Source organism: Chroicocephalus ridibundus, chromosome 9 (assembly GCF_963924245.1).
Source record: "Chroicocephalus ridibundus chromosome 9, bChrRid1.1, whole genome shotgun sequence".
Taxonomy (NCBI): Eukaryota; Metazoa; Chordata; class Aves; order Charadriiformes; family Laridae; genus Chroicocephalus; species Chroicocephalus ridibundus.
In genome coordinates, this window is record NC_086292.1 from 13,503,224 (window position 1) to 13,524,196 (window position 20,973).

General features: G+C 41.4%; 3 protein-coding genes across 5 annotated transcripts in view; 1 reads left to right on the forward strand and 2 right to left on the reverse strand.

The window, feature by feature from the left end:
- Positions 1-677: 677 nt before the first annotated feature.
- On the reverse strand, positions 678-4,797 carry PSMD10 (proteasome 26S subunit, non-ATPase 10). The gene is made up of 5 exons (XM_063345460.1): positions 4,639-4,797; positions 4,403-4,501; positions 3,232-3,378; positions 2,959-3,125; positions 678-1,942 (listed from the first exon to the last, which is right to left on the reverse strand). The coding sequence occupies exons 1-5, from the start codon at positions 4,750-4,752 to the stop codon at positions 1,789-1,791; spliced, it is 681 nt and encodes a 226-aa protein (XP_063201530.1). The 5' UTR covers positions 4,753-4,797; the 3' UTR covers positions 678-1,788.
- A 125-nt stretch (positions 4,798-4,922) lies between these two features.
- On the forward strand, positions 4,923-17,627 carry ATG4A (autophagy related 4A cysteine peptidase). 3 transcript variants are annotated; one of them, XM_063345458.1, is made up of 13 exons: positions 4,923-5,024; positions 6,543-6,653; positions 7,834-7,905; positions 8,255-8,353; positions 9,627-9,728; positions 10,270-10,342; positions 11,638-11,717; positions 12,561-12,748; positions 12,858-12,936; positions 13,852-13,997; positions 14,609-14,665; positions 15,849-16,031; positions 16,325-17,627. In XM_063345458.1, exons 1-12 carry the CDS (start codon positions 5,015-5,017, stop codon positions 16,008-16,010), a joined length of 1,179 nt encoding a protein of 392 aa, XP_063201528.1. In that variant the 5' UTR covers positions 4,923-5,014; the 3' UTR covers positions 16,011-16,031; positions 16,325-17,627. The 3 variants fall into 3 exon arrangements, with proteins under 3 accessions (XP_063201528.1, XP_063201527.1, XP_063201529.1); XM_063345457.1 differs by having other exon boundaries at positions 15,849-15,960; XM_063345459.1 differs by lacking the exons at positions 15,849-16,031; positions 16,325-17,627 and adding an exon at positions 14,788-15,842.
- A 153-nt stretch (positions 17,628-17,780) lies between these two features.
- Positions 17,781-20,973, reverse strand: part of COL4A6 (collagen type IV alpha 6 chain) — a 137,374-nt gene continuing 134,181 nt past the window's right edge. Inside the window, exon 45 of the mRNA XM_063345456.1 lies at positions 17,781-20,544. Within this exon, the coding sequence (XP_063201526.1) occupies positions 20,284-20,544 (261 nt within the window). The 3' untranslated portion in view covers positions 17,781-20,283. The remainder of the gene's footprint in view (positions 20,545-20,973) is intronic.

The following is a 20,973-nucleotide window of genomic DNA, read 5'->3' on the forward strand; positions in this document are numbered from 1 at the left end:
TTGATCCATGGTGTGTAGCTCAAAAACCCTGCAGAGCTATGCAGGATGCTGAAACACTTGTCAGAATTTGCCTTGGATGTTCAGACAGTCTTTGCTGCATGGCCCACTTATGTTCTCCTGAGGGAGTAGGGATCATTAATATGGAAACCAGATATTAAGCCAACATTCAAGCCACCATCTCCTAGGGAACAAAGTTACAGAGCTATGGCAGAGGGGTTTTTGCTATGCAAAGATCAAGGATGAACACAGAATTCTAACTTCAGCTTTTCTCAGTTCAAGTTTTCAGCAGTGCCTGAACAATATATAGGAAACATTTACTCAGCCAGGTTCCTCCTTGTCCTCAAACCAGGACACTCCTTCAAGCAAGGTCTGCATGGCCAGAGCTTACTGTACAGGCAAGCTATCCCTCCTGCTCTCAGTAGGTATCCTCAGGGAAATTCAACCTGCATTTTGCTTTCTAGGGTAGACTTAAAGCACTTAGTGAAGATATTCGTTTGGTTTTAAGTTTCTGTCTTGCTTATCAAAATAAACTGCATTACCTTCATCCCTACAAGTCAAACCGTAGAAACCGTCATCTTCCATTTCAACCTCTCATTGCAGATGAAGAACAAACACGTTATATTTCCATAGTGTGTAATGGATGGCAGGGTTTCATCTGACTTGTTCACATCCCAAGCATACAAGGTATTTAGAAAATACTGGTTTTGTTACATGTAAGTTTAATAAAGTTTTATAACACCAAAGACTGCTGTTTAGGAGAGTTCTTTATTTCACAGAATTTCATCAGCATGATTTGTTCAGAAAGGGCAAATCTATCCCACTAGTGTCAAAAGTGATCTTACCAACATCAGAACAGAAGGTCACTTTTCAGACTCAGTCTCATTAGCTCTGCCTTCTAATAACTTAATACCAGGATTTGCTATGAGTAAACAGACATTAAACCAGGCTTCTGTTATAAAATAAGATGGTAAACCGTGGGCATCAGTGCTACATAATGGGAGTCAAGCAGAACAGAAGAAGAAATCTACAGAAGGAGCAAGAGGAAAGAAAATTGGATTTGAAGTACATCCCAGAGAAGTATCCACAGCCATCCATGATATAGTTGTATATTTGCAGAGGTTACCCTGAAACTGCACCTGCATTCTGCAAGCAGTCCAGTACACTTCAACAAATACATATGATTCAAAGAAACAGGACAACAACAGATAACAACAGAAGAGCTTTAAACTCTCAGAGCTCACTTGAGCAGACCAAGAAGAGTGAAAATGGATACAATTATCTAAGTAACTGAGCAAACGGCATTCTACAAAGGGAGAGGTGTAGTTTAGAATCGTATGAAGGGAGACAATCAGTACCTACAAAAATCAAACAAAAAACCGCACACAAATCACAAAGGCCGAGGGAAAAAACAAAGACTCTAGATTAAGCTTCCAAAATAAAATTTGCTTTAAATGGTTAAAGCATTTTTGGTCCTGTTGCTTTAAAGAAATAATCCTAAACTAGGTTCCGAAATAGAAAGAATGACCGCATTTATACAGATAATACTGTAAACTGAAAGAAAACTGCAAGATATTGAAAAACACTTTAAAATCAGTGAACTGTTTAATTAACAGGAAGTATAAACAGTTGTTTTGGCACTGTACTTGAAGGAAAGGTAGAGATACACTTTTTATTACCATGCTGATGCCCATTCATGACATCCTAGTTCCTAGTTGAACTGTCAAAATATAAAGTTTGCAGTTTTAAATACAAGTGCAACAGGAAAGAGAGTCAAGTCAAAAGTCCCCACTAGCCTTCCACCATTCTTTTAAGTATGGCTCCCAGGCCACCTTTTGCCACTTTCAGTGGGGTCAGTTCTTCTTTATTCTCAATGTGAATACTTGCACCGTGAGACACCAGCAGCTTTGCCTCCTCCACTCTCTCTTCATCGCAGGCTAAATGACTGTAGTAAGAACAAGAAACCCACAGCCACTATTAAACAGTCCAAGCTTAAAAAGAACAATAATCATGCCTTGCCAAAACGACAGCGTGGATGTTGGGGAGGGGAGATACATCCTAGAACAACAAAACTACACGCAACCAACTACATACACAGATTCCAAAGCCTGCTGTCCAGTCACTGTGTTGTCATTAAGCAACTCAAGAACGTTCCTCCTGCTACTGCCCTTGCAACATTAAGACACTTCTTTAGATTAGGATTTGGCTCTGCAGTCAGCAAAACTAAGGAACACATAATCCACAGTGAAATTAGAAAATTGCAATCTCTATTTGAATCGAAAGTGATAAACTAAATCGTACAATGCTTAAAATTAATCTGAAGTAAAGAGTTACTACAAACGCAGCCAACGCCTTTTTGCCATTTGGCACAGTATCTTGAGAATAAACGTTATGTGTTCCAGGACAATACTGGGATTTACGTATAGCTGAAACATACTGCTTCATCTTATTCACGTCAAAATCTTGATTCCACTGTAGACAAGGCAGAGTTTTGCCACCAGGTTCAGATTCAAATTGATCTCTAAGGTTACATCAAACACTGGACTGATTGTACTTAAATTGCAACTTATTTTCTTTACAGAGGTGAAGAAAATCTTCCAAAATTAGTTCTTGCTTGGCAGGACAGAGCAGGCCAGCCTGCAAGACTAGTTTCCTCCGACTTTTGTTGTCATTAGCTCACTTTCTACCCTCTAGTGGCAACCTAACGTATTCCAAATTATTACAAAAGGTGTTCCACGCTTTTTAAGAAGATGTAGTAACACAAATTAAAGCATGTATGTACAGACACACTTAGGCAAAATACTAAGTATAATTTTCTCAAATCCTTTTTAATTACATAGGGGTGTGAAGCAAGGGAGTATTTTGAGGCAACAAGAAATTAAAAAAAAAATTGAAGTAATGGAGTTTCATTTTATAGAGATTATGCTATATTAAGCAAAATAGAAATAAAAAATTACTTACAGAGGAGTATTCCCTTCAGAGTCCTGTATATCAACAGATGCATTGTGCTGTAGAAGGATCTGTACCATTTTTAGGTTTCCTTTGGCTGCTGCTCTGTGCAACGGGGTGGATTTAAAATGATCTGTTGCATCTGGATCAGCTCTGTTCTCCAAAAGCATGATTGCAATCTGAAGGAAGAGAAAGAGGCCAGGAGGGGGAGGACGAAGGAAAGTTAGTATAGCTAAACACTTCTTCCAAGAGCAACACCACCTCTAGTAGCACAGGCAAACATACCTCCTGCTTATTTTTGGAGGCTGCATAATGCAGGGGCGTACAGCCATTCTGATTTACTGCATTTACATGAGCACCCTTGGTAATGAGGGCTTTCACAATTTCATCACGGCCTGCCGAAGCGGCGATATGTAAGGGAGTCCAGCCAGCCTAGAGAGTCAAGAAAAAAAACATGTTATTCAAACTAAGCATTTCAGGCAAAAAAACATGACAAGGCGTAAACCCAATACAGACTTGACTACTCATTAGTCAAACTGCACGCATGTTTTTATAACTGTAAAGCTAAACATTATTGATTATCACCAGAGAGACGAGTCCCACATCCTCTCACATGCTGCATTCAGTACCTGAGAAAAACTGCCAGTTAAATGACAGAAATCACTTCTGTTATGCAGTTATGCATGCTGCCTTGCAGGGCACCTGGCCCCTACAAATTAACAGTTGTGCTTTTTTAAGAACAAATAAGAGTGGCAGAAAAGGGTGCCCAAAAGTTTATGCAATCTTTTCTATATACTACCCTCTAATTAAACTAATAGGACAACACTTCCTTCTTTAAGGATGATCTTCAAGATGTTTCATGATGGATGTAATTATTTCAACCCTTCCTCTACAACAGTAACAGACCATCTCCTTTGCAACTGTGAAATCACTCAACCTGTTACCTACTCTATAATGCCTTCCCCAATAATAACAAGTCTTCAGGGTACCTCACGATTTGGCTCAACATATTTAAGAGGATCAGACCGAGATAAAGGTAACATGAAAATGCCCAACAACCCTGGTTTTGCACCTTTGTTCGTAAGAAGAGTTCCCCCAAAATCCCTTGACAATAACCAAGGCTCATTGGTTCAAGGCTCATCTGACTCAAGTCAGATTACCCACTCTTTCACGTAAGCAGTGAAATACTTTAAACTTGCCTTTCTATCACACAAACGCTTTTTAAAACCTCCCAGAAACCACCCTGCATACGCCAACTGACGGGAGGAGGGAGAAAAGTGAGGAAGCGACACAGCGCTAGGGGCACTTCTGCGGCTGGAACCGTGACGGCAAAGGGTCCGGACAAAAACTTCGCCACCGAATTCCCCACACAAACCGTTTCACGGCATTCCCTCAGCCTCCAGGCCAGCCCCTCACCGGGGTGGAGGAGGAGTCCCGCGACGGCTGCGACACTCACATCGTCCTTGTCGCTCACAGGCACGCCGAGGCCGAGGAGGAGGTCGGCGACGTCCGCGTGTCCCGCCGAGCAGGCCCAGTGCAGCGCGGTCCGGTGGTCCTGAGGGAGAGAGGGAGGGGAGCGGCAGTGAGGGGGCCGTAAGGGGAAGGCGGGAAGCGCGGCGGCGGCTGACAGGAGCGGCCCCACAGGCCGCTCGCTCTCGCTCCGGCGGGCGGGGGGCGCCGCAGCCGGCTGACCTGGTCCGCCTTGGTGGCCAGAGCCCTGTCACGCTGCAGCTGGGCCCGCAGCTCCTCCAGGCGCCCGGCGTAGGCCAGGTTGCAGACCCCCACGTCGGACACCGCACCCTCCATGCTCACCCTGCGACAGGGGCGGTGCTTCGGCCCGGGCGCCGGCCAATCAGAGAGGCGCCGGGGCCAGCCCAGCCAATCGCACCCACAGGCTCGCTCCTCTCCCCCCCCCGTGCCGCGAGGGCTCCTGGGATTTGTAGTCCAGCAGGCGGGAGGCGTTCGCGGTGCCGCCGGCGGGCGGGACTACACCTCCCAGGGTACCCCGCGCCGCGGCCGTGTTGTGCCTCCGTGTCGGGGCGAGGAGGAGGATGGTGACAGCGGGAGGATGGAGTCAGGTGAGGGGTGGCGGCGGCGGTGTGGGGAGAGGGGCGAGCGGGGCGGCGGGGGCGAGGGGACAGGCCGTTGGCTCGCCTGCCTGAGGGCCGCGCCGCGGGCTGAGGCGGGGGGGCGCTGGTCGGTGCTTTCCGCCGTGAGGCGTTTGCCTGGCGGGGAGCGACGGGGCCCCGCGGCCTCCCCCGGGGCGGGGGCTGCCGGCGGCGGGTCTCGGCCGGGGCTCGGGGCGGCCCGAGGCCGGTGTCGGCGCTGGCAGCCCCCGGCGCGGCGGGCGGCTCCGTGCCGGGCCTCGGCGGCGGCGGCGGCGGCGGGCGCAGGGCTTCGCAGGGGGCAAACGGGAGACGCCCGTGGGTCTTTCCCGGGTGGCCCGAGCTGTGCCGTGGGAGCGGCACGCGGCCGCCGAGGGGGGACGCGGGTCCCTCCTGTTGGACCCCCGGGGCCAGAGTCTCTCGAGAAGGACCCCAAGGAGAGACTGTTGGCCCTGTAAGTGCAACGCGGGGTGAGCTTTCCGGCGGCGAAGACCGAGCGCAGCGTGAGGTTCTCCTGCTCCCTGCCGCGGCTCGGGGCAGAAGTTTACCGTGTTTTTGGGCGACTGCCCGCGCCGGCGTGCGGGGAGGGGGCGTCTGCAGTGCTGGGTATTGCGGGCCCTGCCCGCTCGAATCGAATTGTAGCTCAGTTTCACTTCTGATTGCTATGATGCGTATACTTACATTTGGGGTTTTTTTCCATTTACCTGGTGCTTATTCATTCTTTATACTTGAAGAGTAAAATATAATTGCGTTTGCTTTCACTTTCAACGTCTGATTTTTTTAGCAGTATATTCCTTAAGATTGATAAAGATGTAAAAGAAAAGATTTTTACATTCATTTTTACACTTGAAGGCCTGTTTTCCTCTTCCAACAAACCCCGCTTTAATTAATTGTCTAAACATTGATTTAATGTTCTTCTTTAAGTCGTATTAATTATAATTTGTTATTTTACTGTAAATAGGTCTAGCATTGAATAGTAACATTAATACATCTTTTACTTTGAAGTGTTTCAAATCTCCAGTTAGGAAAGCAAAACCCAGCCTTGCTAACACTTTTCACATGCTTCCCATTAAGCACAAGGACGTAATCACTCTGAGTGGCGGTATTTGTGCATTTCAGATCCAGCACGGCCACATACGCTCTGTTGCCTAAATTGTTTTTCCCTTTCCTAATTTCCTTGAACCAAATCTTACTCTGGCTGCAGCCATCCCGAACTTCTGCAGGGGCTTCAGACCGCTGGTAGCGAAGGTGTCGGACGTGTTATTCTCTCAGCGCTCGCCAAGAATCAAAATAAAAACCAGCCAAGACATTGGCTGTTTCAGTGTCAGAACAGCTTGTTAAAGGAAAAGAGTAAAGGCAGCTGGCAGCACCGTTCAGAAGACCCAAAGTCTGCAAAGACTAGCTACAACTAGTTCAGTCTGAGAACTCAAAGTTGCGCATAAAAGAACAAAGGGAGAAAACGGAGTTTGCATTTTGTGTATTCCTGTTCAGTTTTATCTAGGTATGAAAACCAGATCAATATTTTGTCAGACTACTTAGAAGAATTTCCCGAAACTGATGAGCCGGTGTGGATTCTAGGAAGGCAACACCACCTAAACACAGGTATCGTTAGAATGAGAATTCATCTGTAGAATCTGTAGAGCATTCATTGATTCACAGGCAGCAGCAGCTCCTGATTTCCTTACGTTCTCTAAATGTCTCGTGAGGGAAGTTTATTTTTCTCCATCAACAAGAAACCAACTCTAACTAGCAGTATTCATCCTAAAATGAAACCAGAAGTTTACTGATATACTTTCTACCATAATTCATGCAAAGAGATCATACTTGTAGCAAAGCCTACTCAGGTATGAGGCTTGTCACTTCTCAACATCAAATACCTCAGAAATAGATGAATAAATAACTTTTGGGAAATGTTCAGTATTACTAATGTTATTTTCCCTTGAGGGATGCGGTCTGCAGCCTGTTATTTGCAACTAAAATGATATTTCAAAAGAATAATAGTAATAATAATAAAAAAATTAATCTAGGGCACGTACTGTATTTTGATGAAAGTAAATATATGACCGAAAAGTCATAGCAGGATGATGTATTTGTATATATCGTACAAAAATAAGATTTCAGAAATGAGTTTTGCTCCTCGGGGAGAAGACCAGGGCATCCTCCTCTGTTACGTGCCGGGGGCAGTGGCCGTCAGTGCAGGCGTGGTGTTCAGGGCAGCCGAGGGTCCCGCATACGGCCTTGGTTGGCTGAAGGAGCCCTCGAAAAGGCCCATCAGTCTGAGCCACGGCTCAGAGAAAATGTAGCAAATAGGATTCTTAAGAATTCTTCAGAACCTTTGGGAGAATTCTGTAAGCACATGTATTTAAAAAAAAAAAATTAATTAAATTTGATATTATTAACCTTTTCTTAAAATTACTTTGGAGGTAATGGATAATTCCATGTTGGTTTGCATGTAGAGATTCTTGAACTTTCTTAACTTGTTTGACCAGTTCTTTCCTGGGGACATAGTTCTCCATAGATGTTTCATTAAAGTTGGGCATAGTCATTCCAAACGCCTTGTAAAACTTCATTGGCTAATAATTATTTCGTCCTTAGTAAGTTAATTTTAATGAGCAGTCTACAAAAGCTCTCGGTGTTTAAACAGCTAAAATTAAGGGTCTTATGTGTAAAAGCTAGCAAGAGTCTTCTGTGCACTCTATATATTGACTGTAAAGGGAAAATTACAAATTTTCAGTTTTAAAAGTTTGTTTTAGTAATTTCTTTCCTCTTAAAAATATTCCAGACAAATCTAAGTTACTGTTGGATATAAGTGCTCGTCTCTGGTTTACGTATAGAAGAAAGTTTTCGCCTATTGGTGAGTATGCAGCAGACCAGCTGCCTTGTTAGAAACGAGCTAGCAGGATTAGTGATGGACTGAAAAATGATTTTTACAGTATTAGAACATTTTGAGCATCCTTTTAAATGTTTACACAAACAAGATGTTAAAGCTATTAAAAACTGTGTTTACTTGTACCTGCATGTAGTCAGGTCCTCATGTTTATAGAGCAAGCAGTTAAGTTAGACCAGCGATTCGGAAAGCAAAGGTCTCGGCTCGGTGCCTTTTATCCGTAGGACAGTTGTTAGAGATTTTAACTCTGAAATTTTCTCTCTGGCGCTGCACTCAATTTAAAGACCATATTGACTGTAATGAACTTTTCTACTAGGAGGCACCGGTCCTTCGTCTGATGCTGGCTGGGGATGTATGCTGCGATGTGGGCAGATGATGCTGGCACAAGCGCTGATCTGCAGACATTTAGGAAGGGGTGAGTACTGTTGCTGAGCAAACTTCTGTAGTGTTTGGAGACCATTTAGTTTTTGTTGTAGTTTTCCATAAAAGCACAGAAGCTAAATTTATTAATGAAACTTTCCGTGATGCCCTGATGGAAGTTACTAGTGAATTATTTGTGTCTCACAGGGTGAAATCATGCCGGCCTTAAGCAGAGAAATACAAATAGAGGGAGGACAAATAGGGAATCCCGTTGTTATTTTATGTCTTTTTGAGGAATACCCAGGTTGAGGCCAAGGGAGAACCTGCTGCCGTGGGTCTGAGTTCTTACCCTTCTCTTCATTGCTTACGTAGCCACCAAACGTTCGCACACAGTGACTGTGTGAATAGTGACATAGTGATAGACATCATACAAAGTACTTCACTCACCTGCCACCAGCCTGAGGTCCAAACCCCACAGCAGAACCCATTAGGGCAAGCTCTTAAGCCTGTATCAACACCTCACATCCCAGGATCACGGGTGAGTATGATAGGTCTGGTCTGTGTGTAGCTGCCATATCGTATCAATTACATTATTAGGGTTAGGTCTGTAATCCTTGTACCATGTGCCGTGGTTTCTATGGCAGCGTGCTTTGTGGATTTATCTACTTTAATAACTGATGCCACAGAAGGATTTATCCGCTTGAATAACTGATGCCACAGAATGGAGGTGAAAAGATTTAACTGAAGAAGTAGGCAAACAAATAAATTACCTGAGAAAAACTAGAATATGAACTCATGGTACTACTTCATGGTATCAGCCCCATGTACGCGCTTCTCGGTCAGTAAATGGGAGGCAACTACCTTACATTAGAGGCAAGAGCATACATGGCAAAGCTGTTTTGGATTTTGCTGTGGGAGAGGGCCAGCGCTGCGTTTGGACTTTGCTTTATGGATCTTACATCATTATCCGATGTATGCTTACAAATCTAAAAAAATCTAAACGGAGTATATAGTCTTAAACAATCTTGGAAGCTCACGTAGAGCGATAGCTATCAATTCTCAGCAATGATCACTCAGAATATATTTGCAGTTGACATTTTTATTTTATTTTCCCAGTTTTCACCATCTATCCTGTGATGATAGAGGACAGCTTGATAGTAAATCACAAGCTGTGACTTCTAGGAACTCTAAACAAAATGTAAATATTAGAGATTAATTGTACATTAGTGTTTTAACATCTCATCATATGGCTTTCTACTATCTAGACATTTGATTGGGATGATGGAAACATTATTACTTTTTAATCTGTATAACTTTTTTCCTGTAAGATTGGCAATGGGAAAAACACAAAAAACAACCAGAAGAATATCACAGAATCTTACGGTGCTTTCTAGATAGAAAAGATTGCTGTTATTCCATCCACCAAATGGGTAAGAATACAAGTCAACTTGTTTTTCCCCCACTGAAATTCCTGTTGTTTTGAAACCTAATTTGAAATATGTTAATTCAAAATTTTAGAAAGGTGATTATTAAGACAATGTATATGTTTGTATATAAATAAAAATGCATGCAAATGGGTATAAGTATAATAATTTAGAAATGTTATTCACCGAAACCCAAATAAATCTGTATACTAGAATCTAGCACTTGATGAAGTATGCCAGCCTTGGCTACCGGAGTTGATAGTGTTAAAACAGACAGTCATGAAGCTTATTGCTGTAATTTGCAATAAAGGACACTAACATTTGTAATTCCCATTACAGTTTAGAAACTTTTTGTAAAGGAACCAGCAGTCATTAAGGTTTGAAAAGAGCATGGATTGAGAAAATAACTGTTGTTGCCAAATACAGTTTGCAGTTGCTCTAGAATGTATGTCAAAATATTAGTAGGTCATGCTATTTAACATATCTTGTGACCGGACTCTCTGTGGTCTTTTTTTTTCTGTGTGTGTGTTTTCCCTCATAAAAACAGCACAGATGGGCGTTGGAGAGGGGAAATCAATTGGAGAATGGTTTGGACCAAATACAGTTGCTCAAGTACTGAAGTAAGTCGAATCGCAGTAGCTCATTCGGAATGTACTCCCCTGGGGCAGTGAAGCTCAGACACCAAGATAAGGCCCAAGACACAGTGTTAAAGGCTGATCCCCCCTCTCGGAGTCAGGAATATATATGTATATGCCATGTGTTTGCAAGTACAGTGGGGACCATGATGCTGTAGCCTGGTGGGCAGGTACTGAGTTGGGATCGGGCGAGTTCTAAATTTTAATATACCAAGAGCCTGGGGGAGACCTGCAGAAAGGTCTCTCCTGCTGTGCCGTCTACATGCCTTAACCAGAAAGCACCAGAAATACATATTCCTTTCCACAAAGCGGCACAGCTTTGACAGGTCACGGGTGCCCTCGTGCAGATTAGAGCGGTGGTGTGAAACATCAGAGTGAAACCATCCAGGCTGAGGAGGGAACTGAACTGCAATTCCTCACGGCCCCAGCTGCAGTTTGCCTGAAGGCTGCCGTATAGAACATGGGCAGCTCCTCCTAGTCTAGAATCCACACGTGAAAGAGTTGACTTTGCTCCATTTCAGAGGGGTAGGTGGAGGTACCAGATCTCAAGCGGTCCCGAATGCTCAGCAGCTGTGCTTTGCAGCCCTGGGACAGACACACATTCTGGAGAAAGAGAGGAGCTTTCTTTTCATTTACAAATTCTTCCTGGCTTAGTGCTCACATACGGGTTTTTCTGGCTTATTTTAGACAGCTGACTCTGCCTGTGCAGCTTAAGAGTGTAGCTCCCTTCCCCAGTGTTCTGGATTCACACAAGTGGACAGAAACCTGTGTGCTGGCATCCTTCCTCCTAACTTTTGGGTGCTGAAAACCTTTAGCTGATCTAGCTTTTAATGCCCCGAGTCTGCTGTCCACACGTGCACAGAAATAGTTCCACTGAATTTAGTGGACCTTAAGCAAAATGTTACGTGCAAAACTGGCACAGGAATTTTTTGCTTCTCTAGACGATGCCAGGCAGGATGGGGAGGATTCCACTGCAGAGGCTGTTAAGTGCAGTAAAAAGTAATAAACCTAATCATGTGGTTGAGCTGTTACTATCACTGCATTTGGCCAAAGGGCAAAACAGTTTTCACATGGTACAGAGTGTGTGCGTTTCCTGGTACCAGTCAGTATTTATTTTTCTAAACATACTGAACATTAAATATTCAAAGCTATCTTATTATTACATGGAGACTTAAAAAGAAACAATTCTTTTAATTAAGAACAATCTAATTGTCCTGAATGGAAAGCTGCTCTTGTGGTCCTAATTAGTTTATATTAATTACCACCTTAATGTTTTCTAGGAAGCTTGCTTTATTTGATGAATGGAATTCATTAGCAGTTTATGTATCTATGGACAATACAGTGGTCATTGAAGACATCAGTAAGTGAAACATTGGTTCTGTGGTTACGGTTTTTGAGTTGACTCCACTTTCCTGCATGTAACAGGAAACATTCTGACAATACTTCTGGGCCATCCCTACTTGTTCCCAGGGTAAGAAAAGGAATAAAGGAAATGCAAACTTGGGCTCTGGGTGTCCAAAACTAAAGGTAGCACAGAACGGTGTAGGGCTTTTTGGTGTCCTACTTAGATACCATGCAGTTTGGGAGAAGATGGAGTTTGGTCTGTGCTTTCTAAACTCCTACCCCAGAAACGGAATGAAGTTGCACTATGTAGAAATACAGAGAATTGTTTTTAATACAGAGTTTGCCAAAGAGATGTGTTTTTGTCAGGCAAAAGAGAAACCAGGGGCAGATCCTAGCGAAATACATGGCCAGGCTAAATTTTGAGTTATAAGAAAGGTGGGCTTACAGGTGGTATTTAGCCATAGTCTGTTTATTTAGTCTGTTTCTACTTTAGCCCCTACTTCTGCTTATTTTACCTTCACATCACTGAAAATGAAGAGTTCCCTCAAGAATTTCTAATGCTGTCATCTCTGCCAATTTATTTCCTGGGCAAAGCTTGACAGTATTAATAACGCTAGTAGTAAATGTAACTTCAGTCTTAAATTTTCATCCCCCAGTCGTTTATGTCACGTCTCACTCCTGTGCCAGCACATACTCTGCTAGAATTACTCCTACTAAATAGTTACAATTTCCTTTCCCTGCTGCTTTTGTCTTAAAAGAGGAGCTCTATAAAGATGTCTGCCAAAGTAGCTTAATTGATGATTGAGAGGAAGATCTGCTGTTTCCTTTGCGCATTCAGTGTTTTCTCTGTTTCCCACAGAGAAGATGTGCTGGTCCCCTCCCCAGAGCAGCGGCGCGGCCCACAGCAGCGCACACGTGCACAGAAGTGCTCTTGGCTGGAATAAGAACGCAGCAGGATTCTGCGCAGGCTGGAAGCCCCTCTTGCTTATTATACCTCTACGGCTAGGGATAAATCACATAAATCCAGTGTATATTGATGCGTTTAAAGTAAGGTTTTTTTCAGTGAATTGTTTGTTATTGTGAAATGAGTTCAGGTATCTGTTATATCAATGAACAAATCAACTACAATTTCATGTTTCTTCCTTTGAACTCCTAGGAATGCTTTAAGATGCCACAGTCTTTGGGAGCATTAGGAGGGAAACCAAATAATGCCTATTATTTCATAGGATTTTTAGGTAAGGAGAAACTTATTCCAAATATGCCTATGATCTAAAGAGAGGTTGGTTTTGCTTTGTTTTTTATTTTGGAAGGGGAAATGGTAAGCACTGTAAGTGTAAGAGTAGAAGCAGCGAAGGAACATACCTCAAATAGTTCAGGAACGTTGTGATACCATCCTTACAGGAACGGAAAAGTAGCAGCAAAGCTTGACGTAAAAACAGGTAATGATAGAAGCAGGAACAACACTAAGAATAACTGATACCAGTCAAAAAGTGTCAAATGTCACTACTGCTAAAATACCATTATATCTTTTTTCCTAATCATTAATACTTCATAATGCAGGGTGTCTTGTTTTATTCTTTTGCTTCACAGTTTTCTTAAATTATTTTCTTGTATTTTAAACTTTTTCAGATATCAGTACCTTTTTTATCTTCTTCCACGTCTTAATTAATTAAAGCAATAGTCAATACTAGATTCAGGTTTTTTGGATAATATTGTTTTTTCCATATTTTTATGGATATTTTGTTCCTCCTTGTAAAACCTGAACTGGCTTAGTCAGACTTCTTTGTTCCAATTTCTGAATGAATGCCTAATGGGATTACAGATTCCATTTGTGGTCATCCTGTACCTTTTGATCTGTGGAATGTTAGGCATTATGGCAGTTTACATTTTTAAAAAAGGGAAGTATGTAACAAAGGTAGAACAAATCAACCAAAAAAATGTACAGTAATAGGTCACAGTAGAAAATTATAGTGTGGATACCTTGTGGGACACTGTCGTGTCTAACTTTGTGGTTTTCTTCAAACTCACAAGCTAGAAAGTCTAGATATCAACTGTGATGATAATCTAATTTCTGTTTTACAAGTCTGGATGGAATAAGTGCTTATTGAAGTCTCTTGCTTATTATCACCATGCGGGTGTTGTCCTCACAGGCAATGAGCTGATCTATTTGGACCCTCACACCACTCAAAGTTTTGTAGATTGGGAAGAAAATGGCACAGTTGATGACGAGAGCTTCCACTGCCAGCAAGCCCCACACAGAATGAAGATCATGAATTTGGACCCTTCAGTAGCTTTAGTAGGTGTTAGAAAATAATAGATGTGCATGCGTTATTTCTGAGTAATACCTCTATATATTGGTAAAGGCAGTAATGCATTTCCTTGAGCAGAATTAAGATCACAGGGCAGTCTTCTACAATCTAAAATTCAACACATGGCAGTTAATGTATAAACTGTATAGGATACATTAATCTTAGGTCACGCAGCCAAGGAACTGGCTGTTTGTATCCTCGGGAGCTAATTAATTTTCTTTACTGAGCAGCATTTACCTTTTGCAAAAAGTATTTTGAAGGTCAAAGCAAGGAACTGAATCAGGTTTCCTTATTTTATTCCATCACCGCCATATGTGCATGATCGCTCTGGACAAATTACTTAATTTATATCCTAATTTACAAATCTTTAAATGGGATTACTTGTAGAAGTCATCCAGTATACCTCATAAGGATACTGTGGTAGTTGAAGAAACTATATCTGGTCCCATGCCAGTATCCTGTGGTTGGGTTATGGGTGATTGTCACTTGAGACATATGTTTCTAAAGCTTTAAAACTGCATAAAGATACCACAACATCCTTCGCTCATTGACATATTGTTATTTTTTAATGTTACTACTGTATGTATTTTTTCCTTAGGGCTTCTTTTGCAAAGAAGAATGTGATTTTGATAACTGGTGTAGTCTTGTACAAAAGGTAATACTACTACCTTTATTTGCTCTATATGAAATAATGAATGCTGTTTGGGTTTTTTGGTTTTTTTTTAAATGGAAATTCCCATTACATCTTTCTCTGCATGCAAATGAAATGAGCCACAGAGAAGAACGCATTACTGCAGCAGGGTAAGCCGATACTACCGAATTGCTAATTGGAGCTAGTTCAGCAGTTTGACAACCGTGAACCCTGCCACTTGGAAAACGAGTGTAAATATATACCCTTAAAAAGTGTTTCTTTTTTTAGCACTACTATGTTACTGGCTGAAACTTTGTCATTTACTGAGAAATAAATCTTAAAAGTAAGTTTTAACTCTCCTGTTGTAGCAATTTATTTATTTATTTGCTTTCTGATCCTTTTTTATTGTTTGACATAATATATTATTACGTGTTCTAATTATGGCTGTTAGTCCCCGGTCCCACAAAAGATCTGATTCTGTAAGTGCTGGATCCCTCCAGGGCACACAAAAGGTGCTCGGTGCCATAGGAAAAGGACTTTAGGACGTTTCTGCATGCAGTTGATACACGAAGCAACAGAAGTTTGAATGTGAAGTAACATCAACCTCTAAAGGCATTTATTAAAAAAAAAAAAAAAGTGGCTAAGGAAAGCAGTTTGTAACTAACTGAAATACAGGATACGATGTAGTTTACCTGATTGAAGAGGAGTGGAATGTGGCTTCAATAATACCTTTTTTCTCCTGATCCAAAACCTATCCTTCAAAATCTGTTGTGTTTTTGGAGCTGATAGACCTGCCTTTTGCTCCCATTGATCAACAGAAAACTTGAACACAGAGAGGTCCACGCAAGTAATTTTCTTTTAAAAGGCAGAAAATACTGTACGTTCTTGGTGCCTGTTTGCTACATGTAAACAAAATTATAGGTGTATGGATATGAAAGCTAATTATAACACACTGTTAACTTGTAGAACAGTTCAAGAGATTTGTCTTCCAGGTGTGTTTTCAGATGGGAAGATATTAGAGGGATCTGTGAAGCAGAGATTCATAATAGCAGGGACTTGAAATAACAGGTTTTCACTGTAGGTCTGCATAAAGCCTTTGTTTTTTGATAGACATACATAATTATAAATGTTTTTAATTAAGCAGACATTTTTCGTGTTTGAAGGTTCTCTTGAGGCATCTTTTAAAATGGAAGTTTTGTGTCCATAGGAGATTCTTAAGCAACAGAGTCTACGGATGTTTGAGCTGGTCCAGAAGCATCCACCACACTGGCCTCCTTTCATACCTCCTACAAAGCCAGAAGTGACAACTACAGGAGCAGGTGCGGTACCCACTGAGACTACTATTGTGCAGCAGAACCGTCCTCCTTAGCAAACCGAAGAATAATCACAGGTGGAATAACTATGCTTTCCTAAGCGTTAAGCAATCACCACGGGATTAAATGCCTTACTCCTACAAAATATCTGACAGTTATCCAAACAGGCCACGTACAATTGCTAGCACAGAGAGATATATATTGGGGTTTTTTTATTTTAATCTTACAAAATACTTTGAAGGACACATTTGAGAAAGTGTTTGAGTGTTTTGGGGGGTGTTTTTGGTGTTTTTGTGTTTAAGTAAACAAAATCAGGCATGTTTTCAGATTCTAAATGTTTGGGGGGTTTTTTGTTTGCCTTTTTTTTCAGAACTCATTGAATCTACTGACAAGCTATTTGAATTGGAAGAAGAATTTGAAATCCTGAGCGTATGAAGGAAACTGTGGTGACCCTTCTGAGTATTGAACATATTGCTAATATTATTGCATTGACTTAAATCAAACAGCCATGTTAGCCCCAAAGTGCCTGAAATGACAGATAGCAGAGCACAAACACCTAGTAGCATCCAAACCTCCAACAGTGACAGTTCCTGCTGTCAAAGCGCTTCCCCAGCTGGAAAGGCAGTAAAAGATCTTATAATAAGACCCTTAAAGGGAACCTCTTTTTAATGTGTGTCTTTCCTGAAGAGAAACGGACCTTTGCGATTAAGGCAAAAATAAGTATGTCACTGGGCTGTATGTTTGGAGAAAGGGATAACACGAAATGGATATTTCTTGCTCTCGTATAATGCAATAGTTTAGTTCTTAAAGCAAAACAGTCTTCAGTTAAGGAGGATGTTTACTTCTGTTCCCTCCTGTGGGCTGCATCCTAGAAAAAATACATTTGTCTTGTTTAAAAGATCGACTGGATCAGGAGAAAATTGTTTCCTTGTTAAATATTTTAACATGTATTTGAGCAACCACACTTTATTACAAAAATGTTTCTGTCAAAGGAACTATGTCTAATGTATACGTTTTGCAATAGCCTTCCTGTTTCTGGGAAACCTCAAGAGGAACAGGAGACTCAAATAGCTGATATAGATCACAACCACTGTTATAGTTATGATATATTTCACCTTGACCTTAAAATTCAAATCATTAAAACTTAGGCTGACTTTTCTTTTGGAGCTACAATGAGTCAAAGGTGGTTTAACTGTACCTTATTTATTTTAAAAAAGATTTACACAAGTTTCTCTGTTACAGCACTTTATCTGTGCATCTAATAAATTTCTTAAGCTTTTCATAGGTTGTATGCTGCTATATTTTGTTAATTTGTTTGTGTGAACTAAGTATAAACCAGGTTATCTGAAAACTTAATATATAGGCATATGCAAATTACGTAATTGTTGTTCTTTGACTTGTTGCCTTTTGAAATCTGTTTTGGTAAAGTGCCTTAACTCTACAGGTGTATGAGAACAGCCTGTGCAGTTTTATTTCTAAGGCAGAGTATCTTTCCAGCAGCCATAAGAAAAACAGCTCAGAATAATTAAAGGCAAAGATCTTTTAATCCTTTATAAATTTCCTCTTTACTATCGGACAGTCCCCACTGTGGTCGTTTTGTCACGATAGTGTAATGGACATGGATCGCACAGTTTCATCTTCACCAATAAATGACAACATAGAGAAATACGGAATGCTGTCTCCTCTCACTTGCACTTCTCCATCAGGGCCAGTGTCGTTTCCAAGAAAACAGCTAACCAGGTCATATTTCATTTTGTTTACCTTCAGTGTCTATTAGCCACAGTGTGGAAACTATACACTTAGAAAAAATATCATTTTCTCCCCCTCTCCATGGATCAGCTGCATGTTTTTTTAAAAACAAGGCGTTACTTCTTAATTAATTAATGACCTTATTGTTCGTGTAACAGCAATTGTAGCCCTCTCCTCCCCACAGACAAAAATGAAGCCCTTGCTCTGAAATGCTCAGTCTTGAGCAGTGACTGCTTAAAAAAAAAAAAAAAAAAAAAAAAAAAAATGGAAGCACCTAAGTTAAAAAATAAATTAAAAAGAAAAATCAATCAGTGGAGTACAGCATACTTATTCCCCAGGTAGCTCTTAGCTGTTGTGTACATGCTCTTCAGGGAGGAGGTCTTGGCCTTGCAGACCTCTGGAAGGTGTATTTGTGGTGGGGGTAAGCAGATCTATGAAAATGGGGCTGAGGGAAGAATGGCTGCTGACTGGCATTCCCCCCGCACACACCTGACAGAGAACAGCTGGTGGGGGAACAGGCTGGCCGTGTTGAACTGGATGGAAGTTTGGACAGTGATAGCAGCGGAGCCAGGTTATTGCAATAGAAGCAGTTCCCTAAAGGCAGCAGTGCTTAAAACGCGTAAGGCTCCGATTCTGGGGAAAAATAATAAATGTATTTGCACATGGCCGTGTTCAAAAATAAAACCAAGTCCCTGTAGACAAAAAACCTGGTTGACACCCCTCTTTATAGCACTGTGGGAGCCCAAGGGCTGGAGAATTCACTGTAGCTTGCCAGCTATTTGCACAAATTTTCAAAAAGAAGTGAGCTTAATTGTGCGTACACAGTGTTCTAAAGTTGTATTTGCATAAGCCAAGATGTAAATACAATATGATCTGTCTGTGCTGGGACAGCTAAGAAGTAGATTGGATATTCTGCATAAAAGGATTGCCACGCAGGAGTGTTAAAAGGCCTTAAAGGTATTTGCAAGATACATGCAAACCAGTTGCAGACCTCTTCCAATTAGGAATGAGTTAAATAATTAAGACTAAATTGTTCTTCATAAATTCCCTGCTTGTCTCCAGTGTGGTTCAACTCTAGAACATGCCGAGCTCTCTGACCCCGATCTCGGAAGATAGTATTATATTATGCATGTAAATAATCATTAAAGGCAAAAATATTGTCTGCTTAAAAGTAACCATGTTCTTAAGTACTTCGCTGGATAGAGCTAGAGCCCTAGAACCTAGAAAGAGATAATACTTTAAAATAACGTCTCGGTCTTGTATTAATAATAGTTTTCTGAACAATTTTTTTCTTAAACATTTTTAAGCCAAGGGGATAGTGTATTTGCAAGGCACTTCTTTCAAAGGTCCTGGAATGTCAATATATAAGGATTTCATATGCTTCACTCTAGAGGGGTTGATAATAATAACTTTAGCCCAACTAAATGAATTCATTATATATATTAGCATACCTTTTTCACGACTGTCCCTCAAAATATACAAGCATAATACAGTTAGAGGCACTTCTCTTTAATTATGCCCTGAAGGAAAGTGTGACTAGTTAACAGTGCATACACCAGAAATACAATTTTTTAAACTAACAGAAATAAAGCCCAGAGGAAGAAAAACCCAACACATCGTGCCTGTAGAAGTAACAAATGTATATCCATAACTGCTTACTTCAGTGTGCGTAAGCTTGCCTGCTACCTAGTAAAGCCTCTACTTTTCAAATACACACAGCTTGAATATCTACAAAACAAGTGTGCCCGGGCTACCTCAGAAAGGAAACTTACGTTCATAGTAATGAAATGTTTCTGGTGGCTGCACATCATTTGACTGCAAGAAGATAAGCACAGACCTTGAAATAAACATTTTTCCTGGAATATATTTCAGTAAAAAGCTATGAAAAATGCTAGAGGTGTTTTGGATTCACCTTCACATCGATATTTGCATTTTTCACTGGGGTAGCTCTTTAAAGTCAACCATGGATGAGAGTCTGCATTAGAATGGATTACCTGTCACTGGAGGAAAGAACAGCCCATCTGTTCAATAAGCAAAGCAAAACAAATTGAGTCGTTCTAAGGAAGTCAGTTATCAACCATTAATTCTTAGTGTTTCTAAGTCACCTACAATACACTGATAAATTTTAGCTAGCTCTGTATTTCGTTTCCCTTACACTAGACCAAATCCTGTTTGCAAAGACACTAATAAAGCTTAACTGTTGAAAAGTCTCTCTTGGTGACTGGTACGTGCCTCGGACAGAGGAGTGGTGTGATGCGAGACATCAGTTTGTCTTTGGTCTGAATAAGGAACTCGCGGAGACTTTCTGAGGTAGCCATAAATGAGGGGAAAAAAAACCCCACTGAATTAAAAGCATAGCACCATGTTCCATAAAAAAATCAGAGGTTTCAGAGCACTGGTGTTTTCCTCCTCTGTGCGCAGTCAAACTCCTGGACTTGACACTCAATTTTTGTAGAATTCTGGCTGTCTTGATTCACCCATCAACCACACACAAAGCAGGTTTATGAATTTATCCTTCTGCACATCGGTGATGCCTACTCTTAGGTAACAAAGACTGTTAACATGACTGCATTTTTGTTACTACAAGTTCTTCATGCACACTTGGCAACGGCTGACCCTTGTTCGAAGCTGTCCTGCTTTCAGAGTTTCTGAGGGAGGAGCGCTGACAAACTGCTGCGACTGTTCAACGGTTGTCAGCCAGAAGCTGTACTTGTTTGCAAAGTAATGGCACGTTCCCCTAGCACCGTTGCATTCAATGAATGGAGTAGCACGGAAATCCTCCAGGCAAGAACCGGGCGAGACAAGGGACTGACCTCCACCTTCCGCACCAGCCGCAGTATGCTGAAAAAAGATGCCAATTCAAATGACTTCAGAGAAACAGAATGGGAGGCAAACAGGAGAGTCCTCCAGTTCCATTGTTAAAAGGAGTTAAACAGGCAACCAAAATGATACCTTGGCTATGTCTATCTGTCTTCTGAGTCAGGGCTAGAGCTGAACAAGCAAAGGAATGTACTCAGGCTGAATCTACAGGCATGGCATAATGGAAAACAAGCTTTTCACTTGCAAGCTGGGAAAATTTGGAAACAATAATGCTGACTTCATACTTTTCTAACAATCTTAGACTAATGAGCTTCTAGGAGAGTGCAATGGAAAGTGTTTTACTTTTTCCACTGAGACTGGGGATTAAGACAATACTGTAACTTAATTAGCATTTCCACATTTAAAGGGTTGAAGAACAGAGAATATCTGTGGTAATACAGAACTACTGCG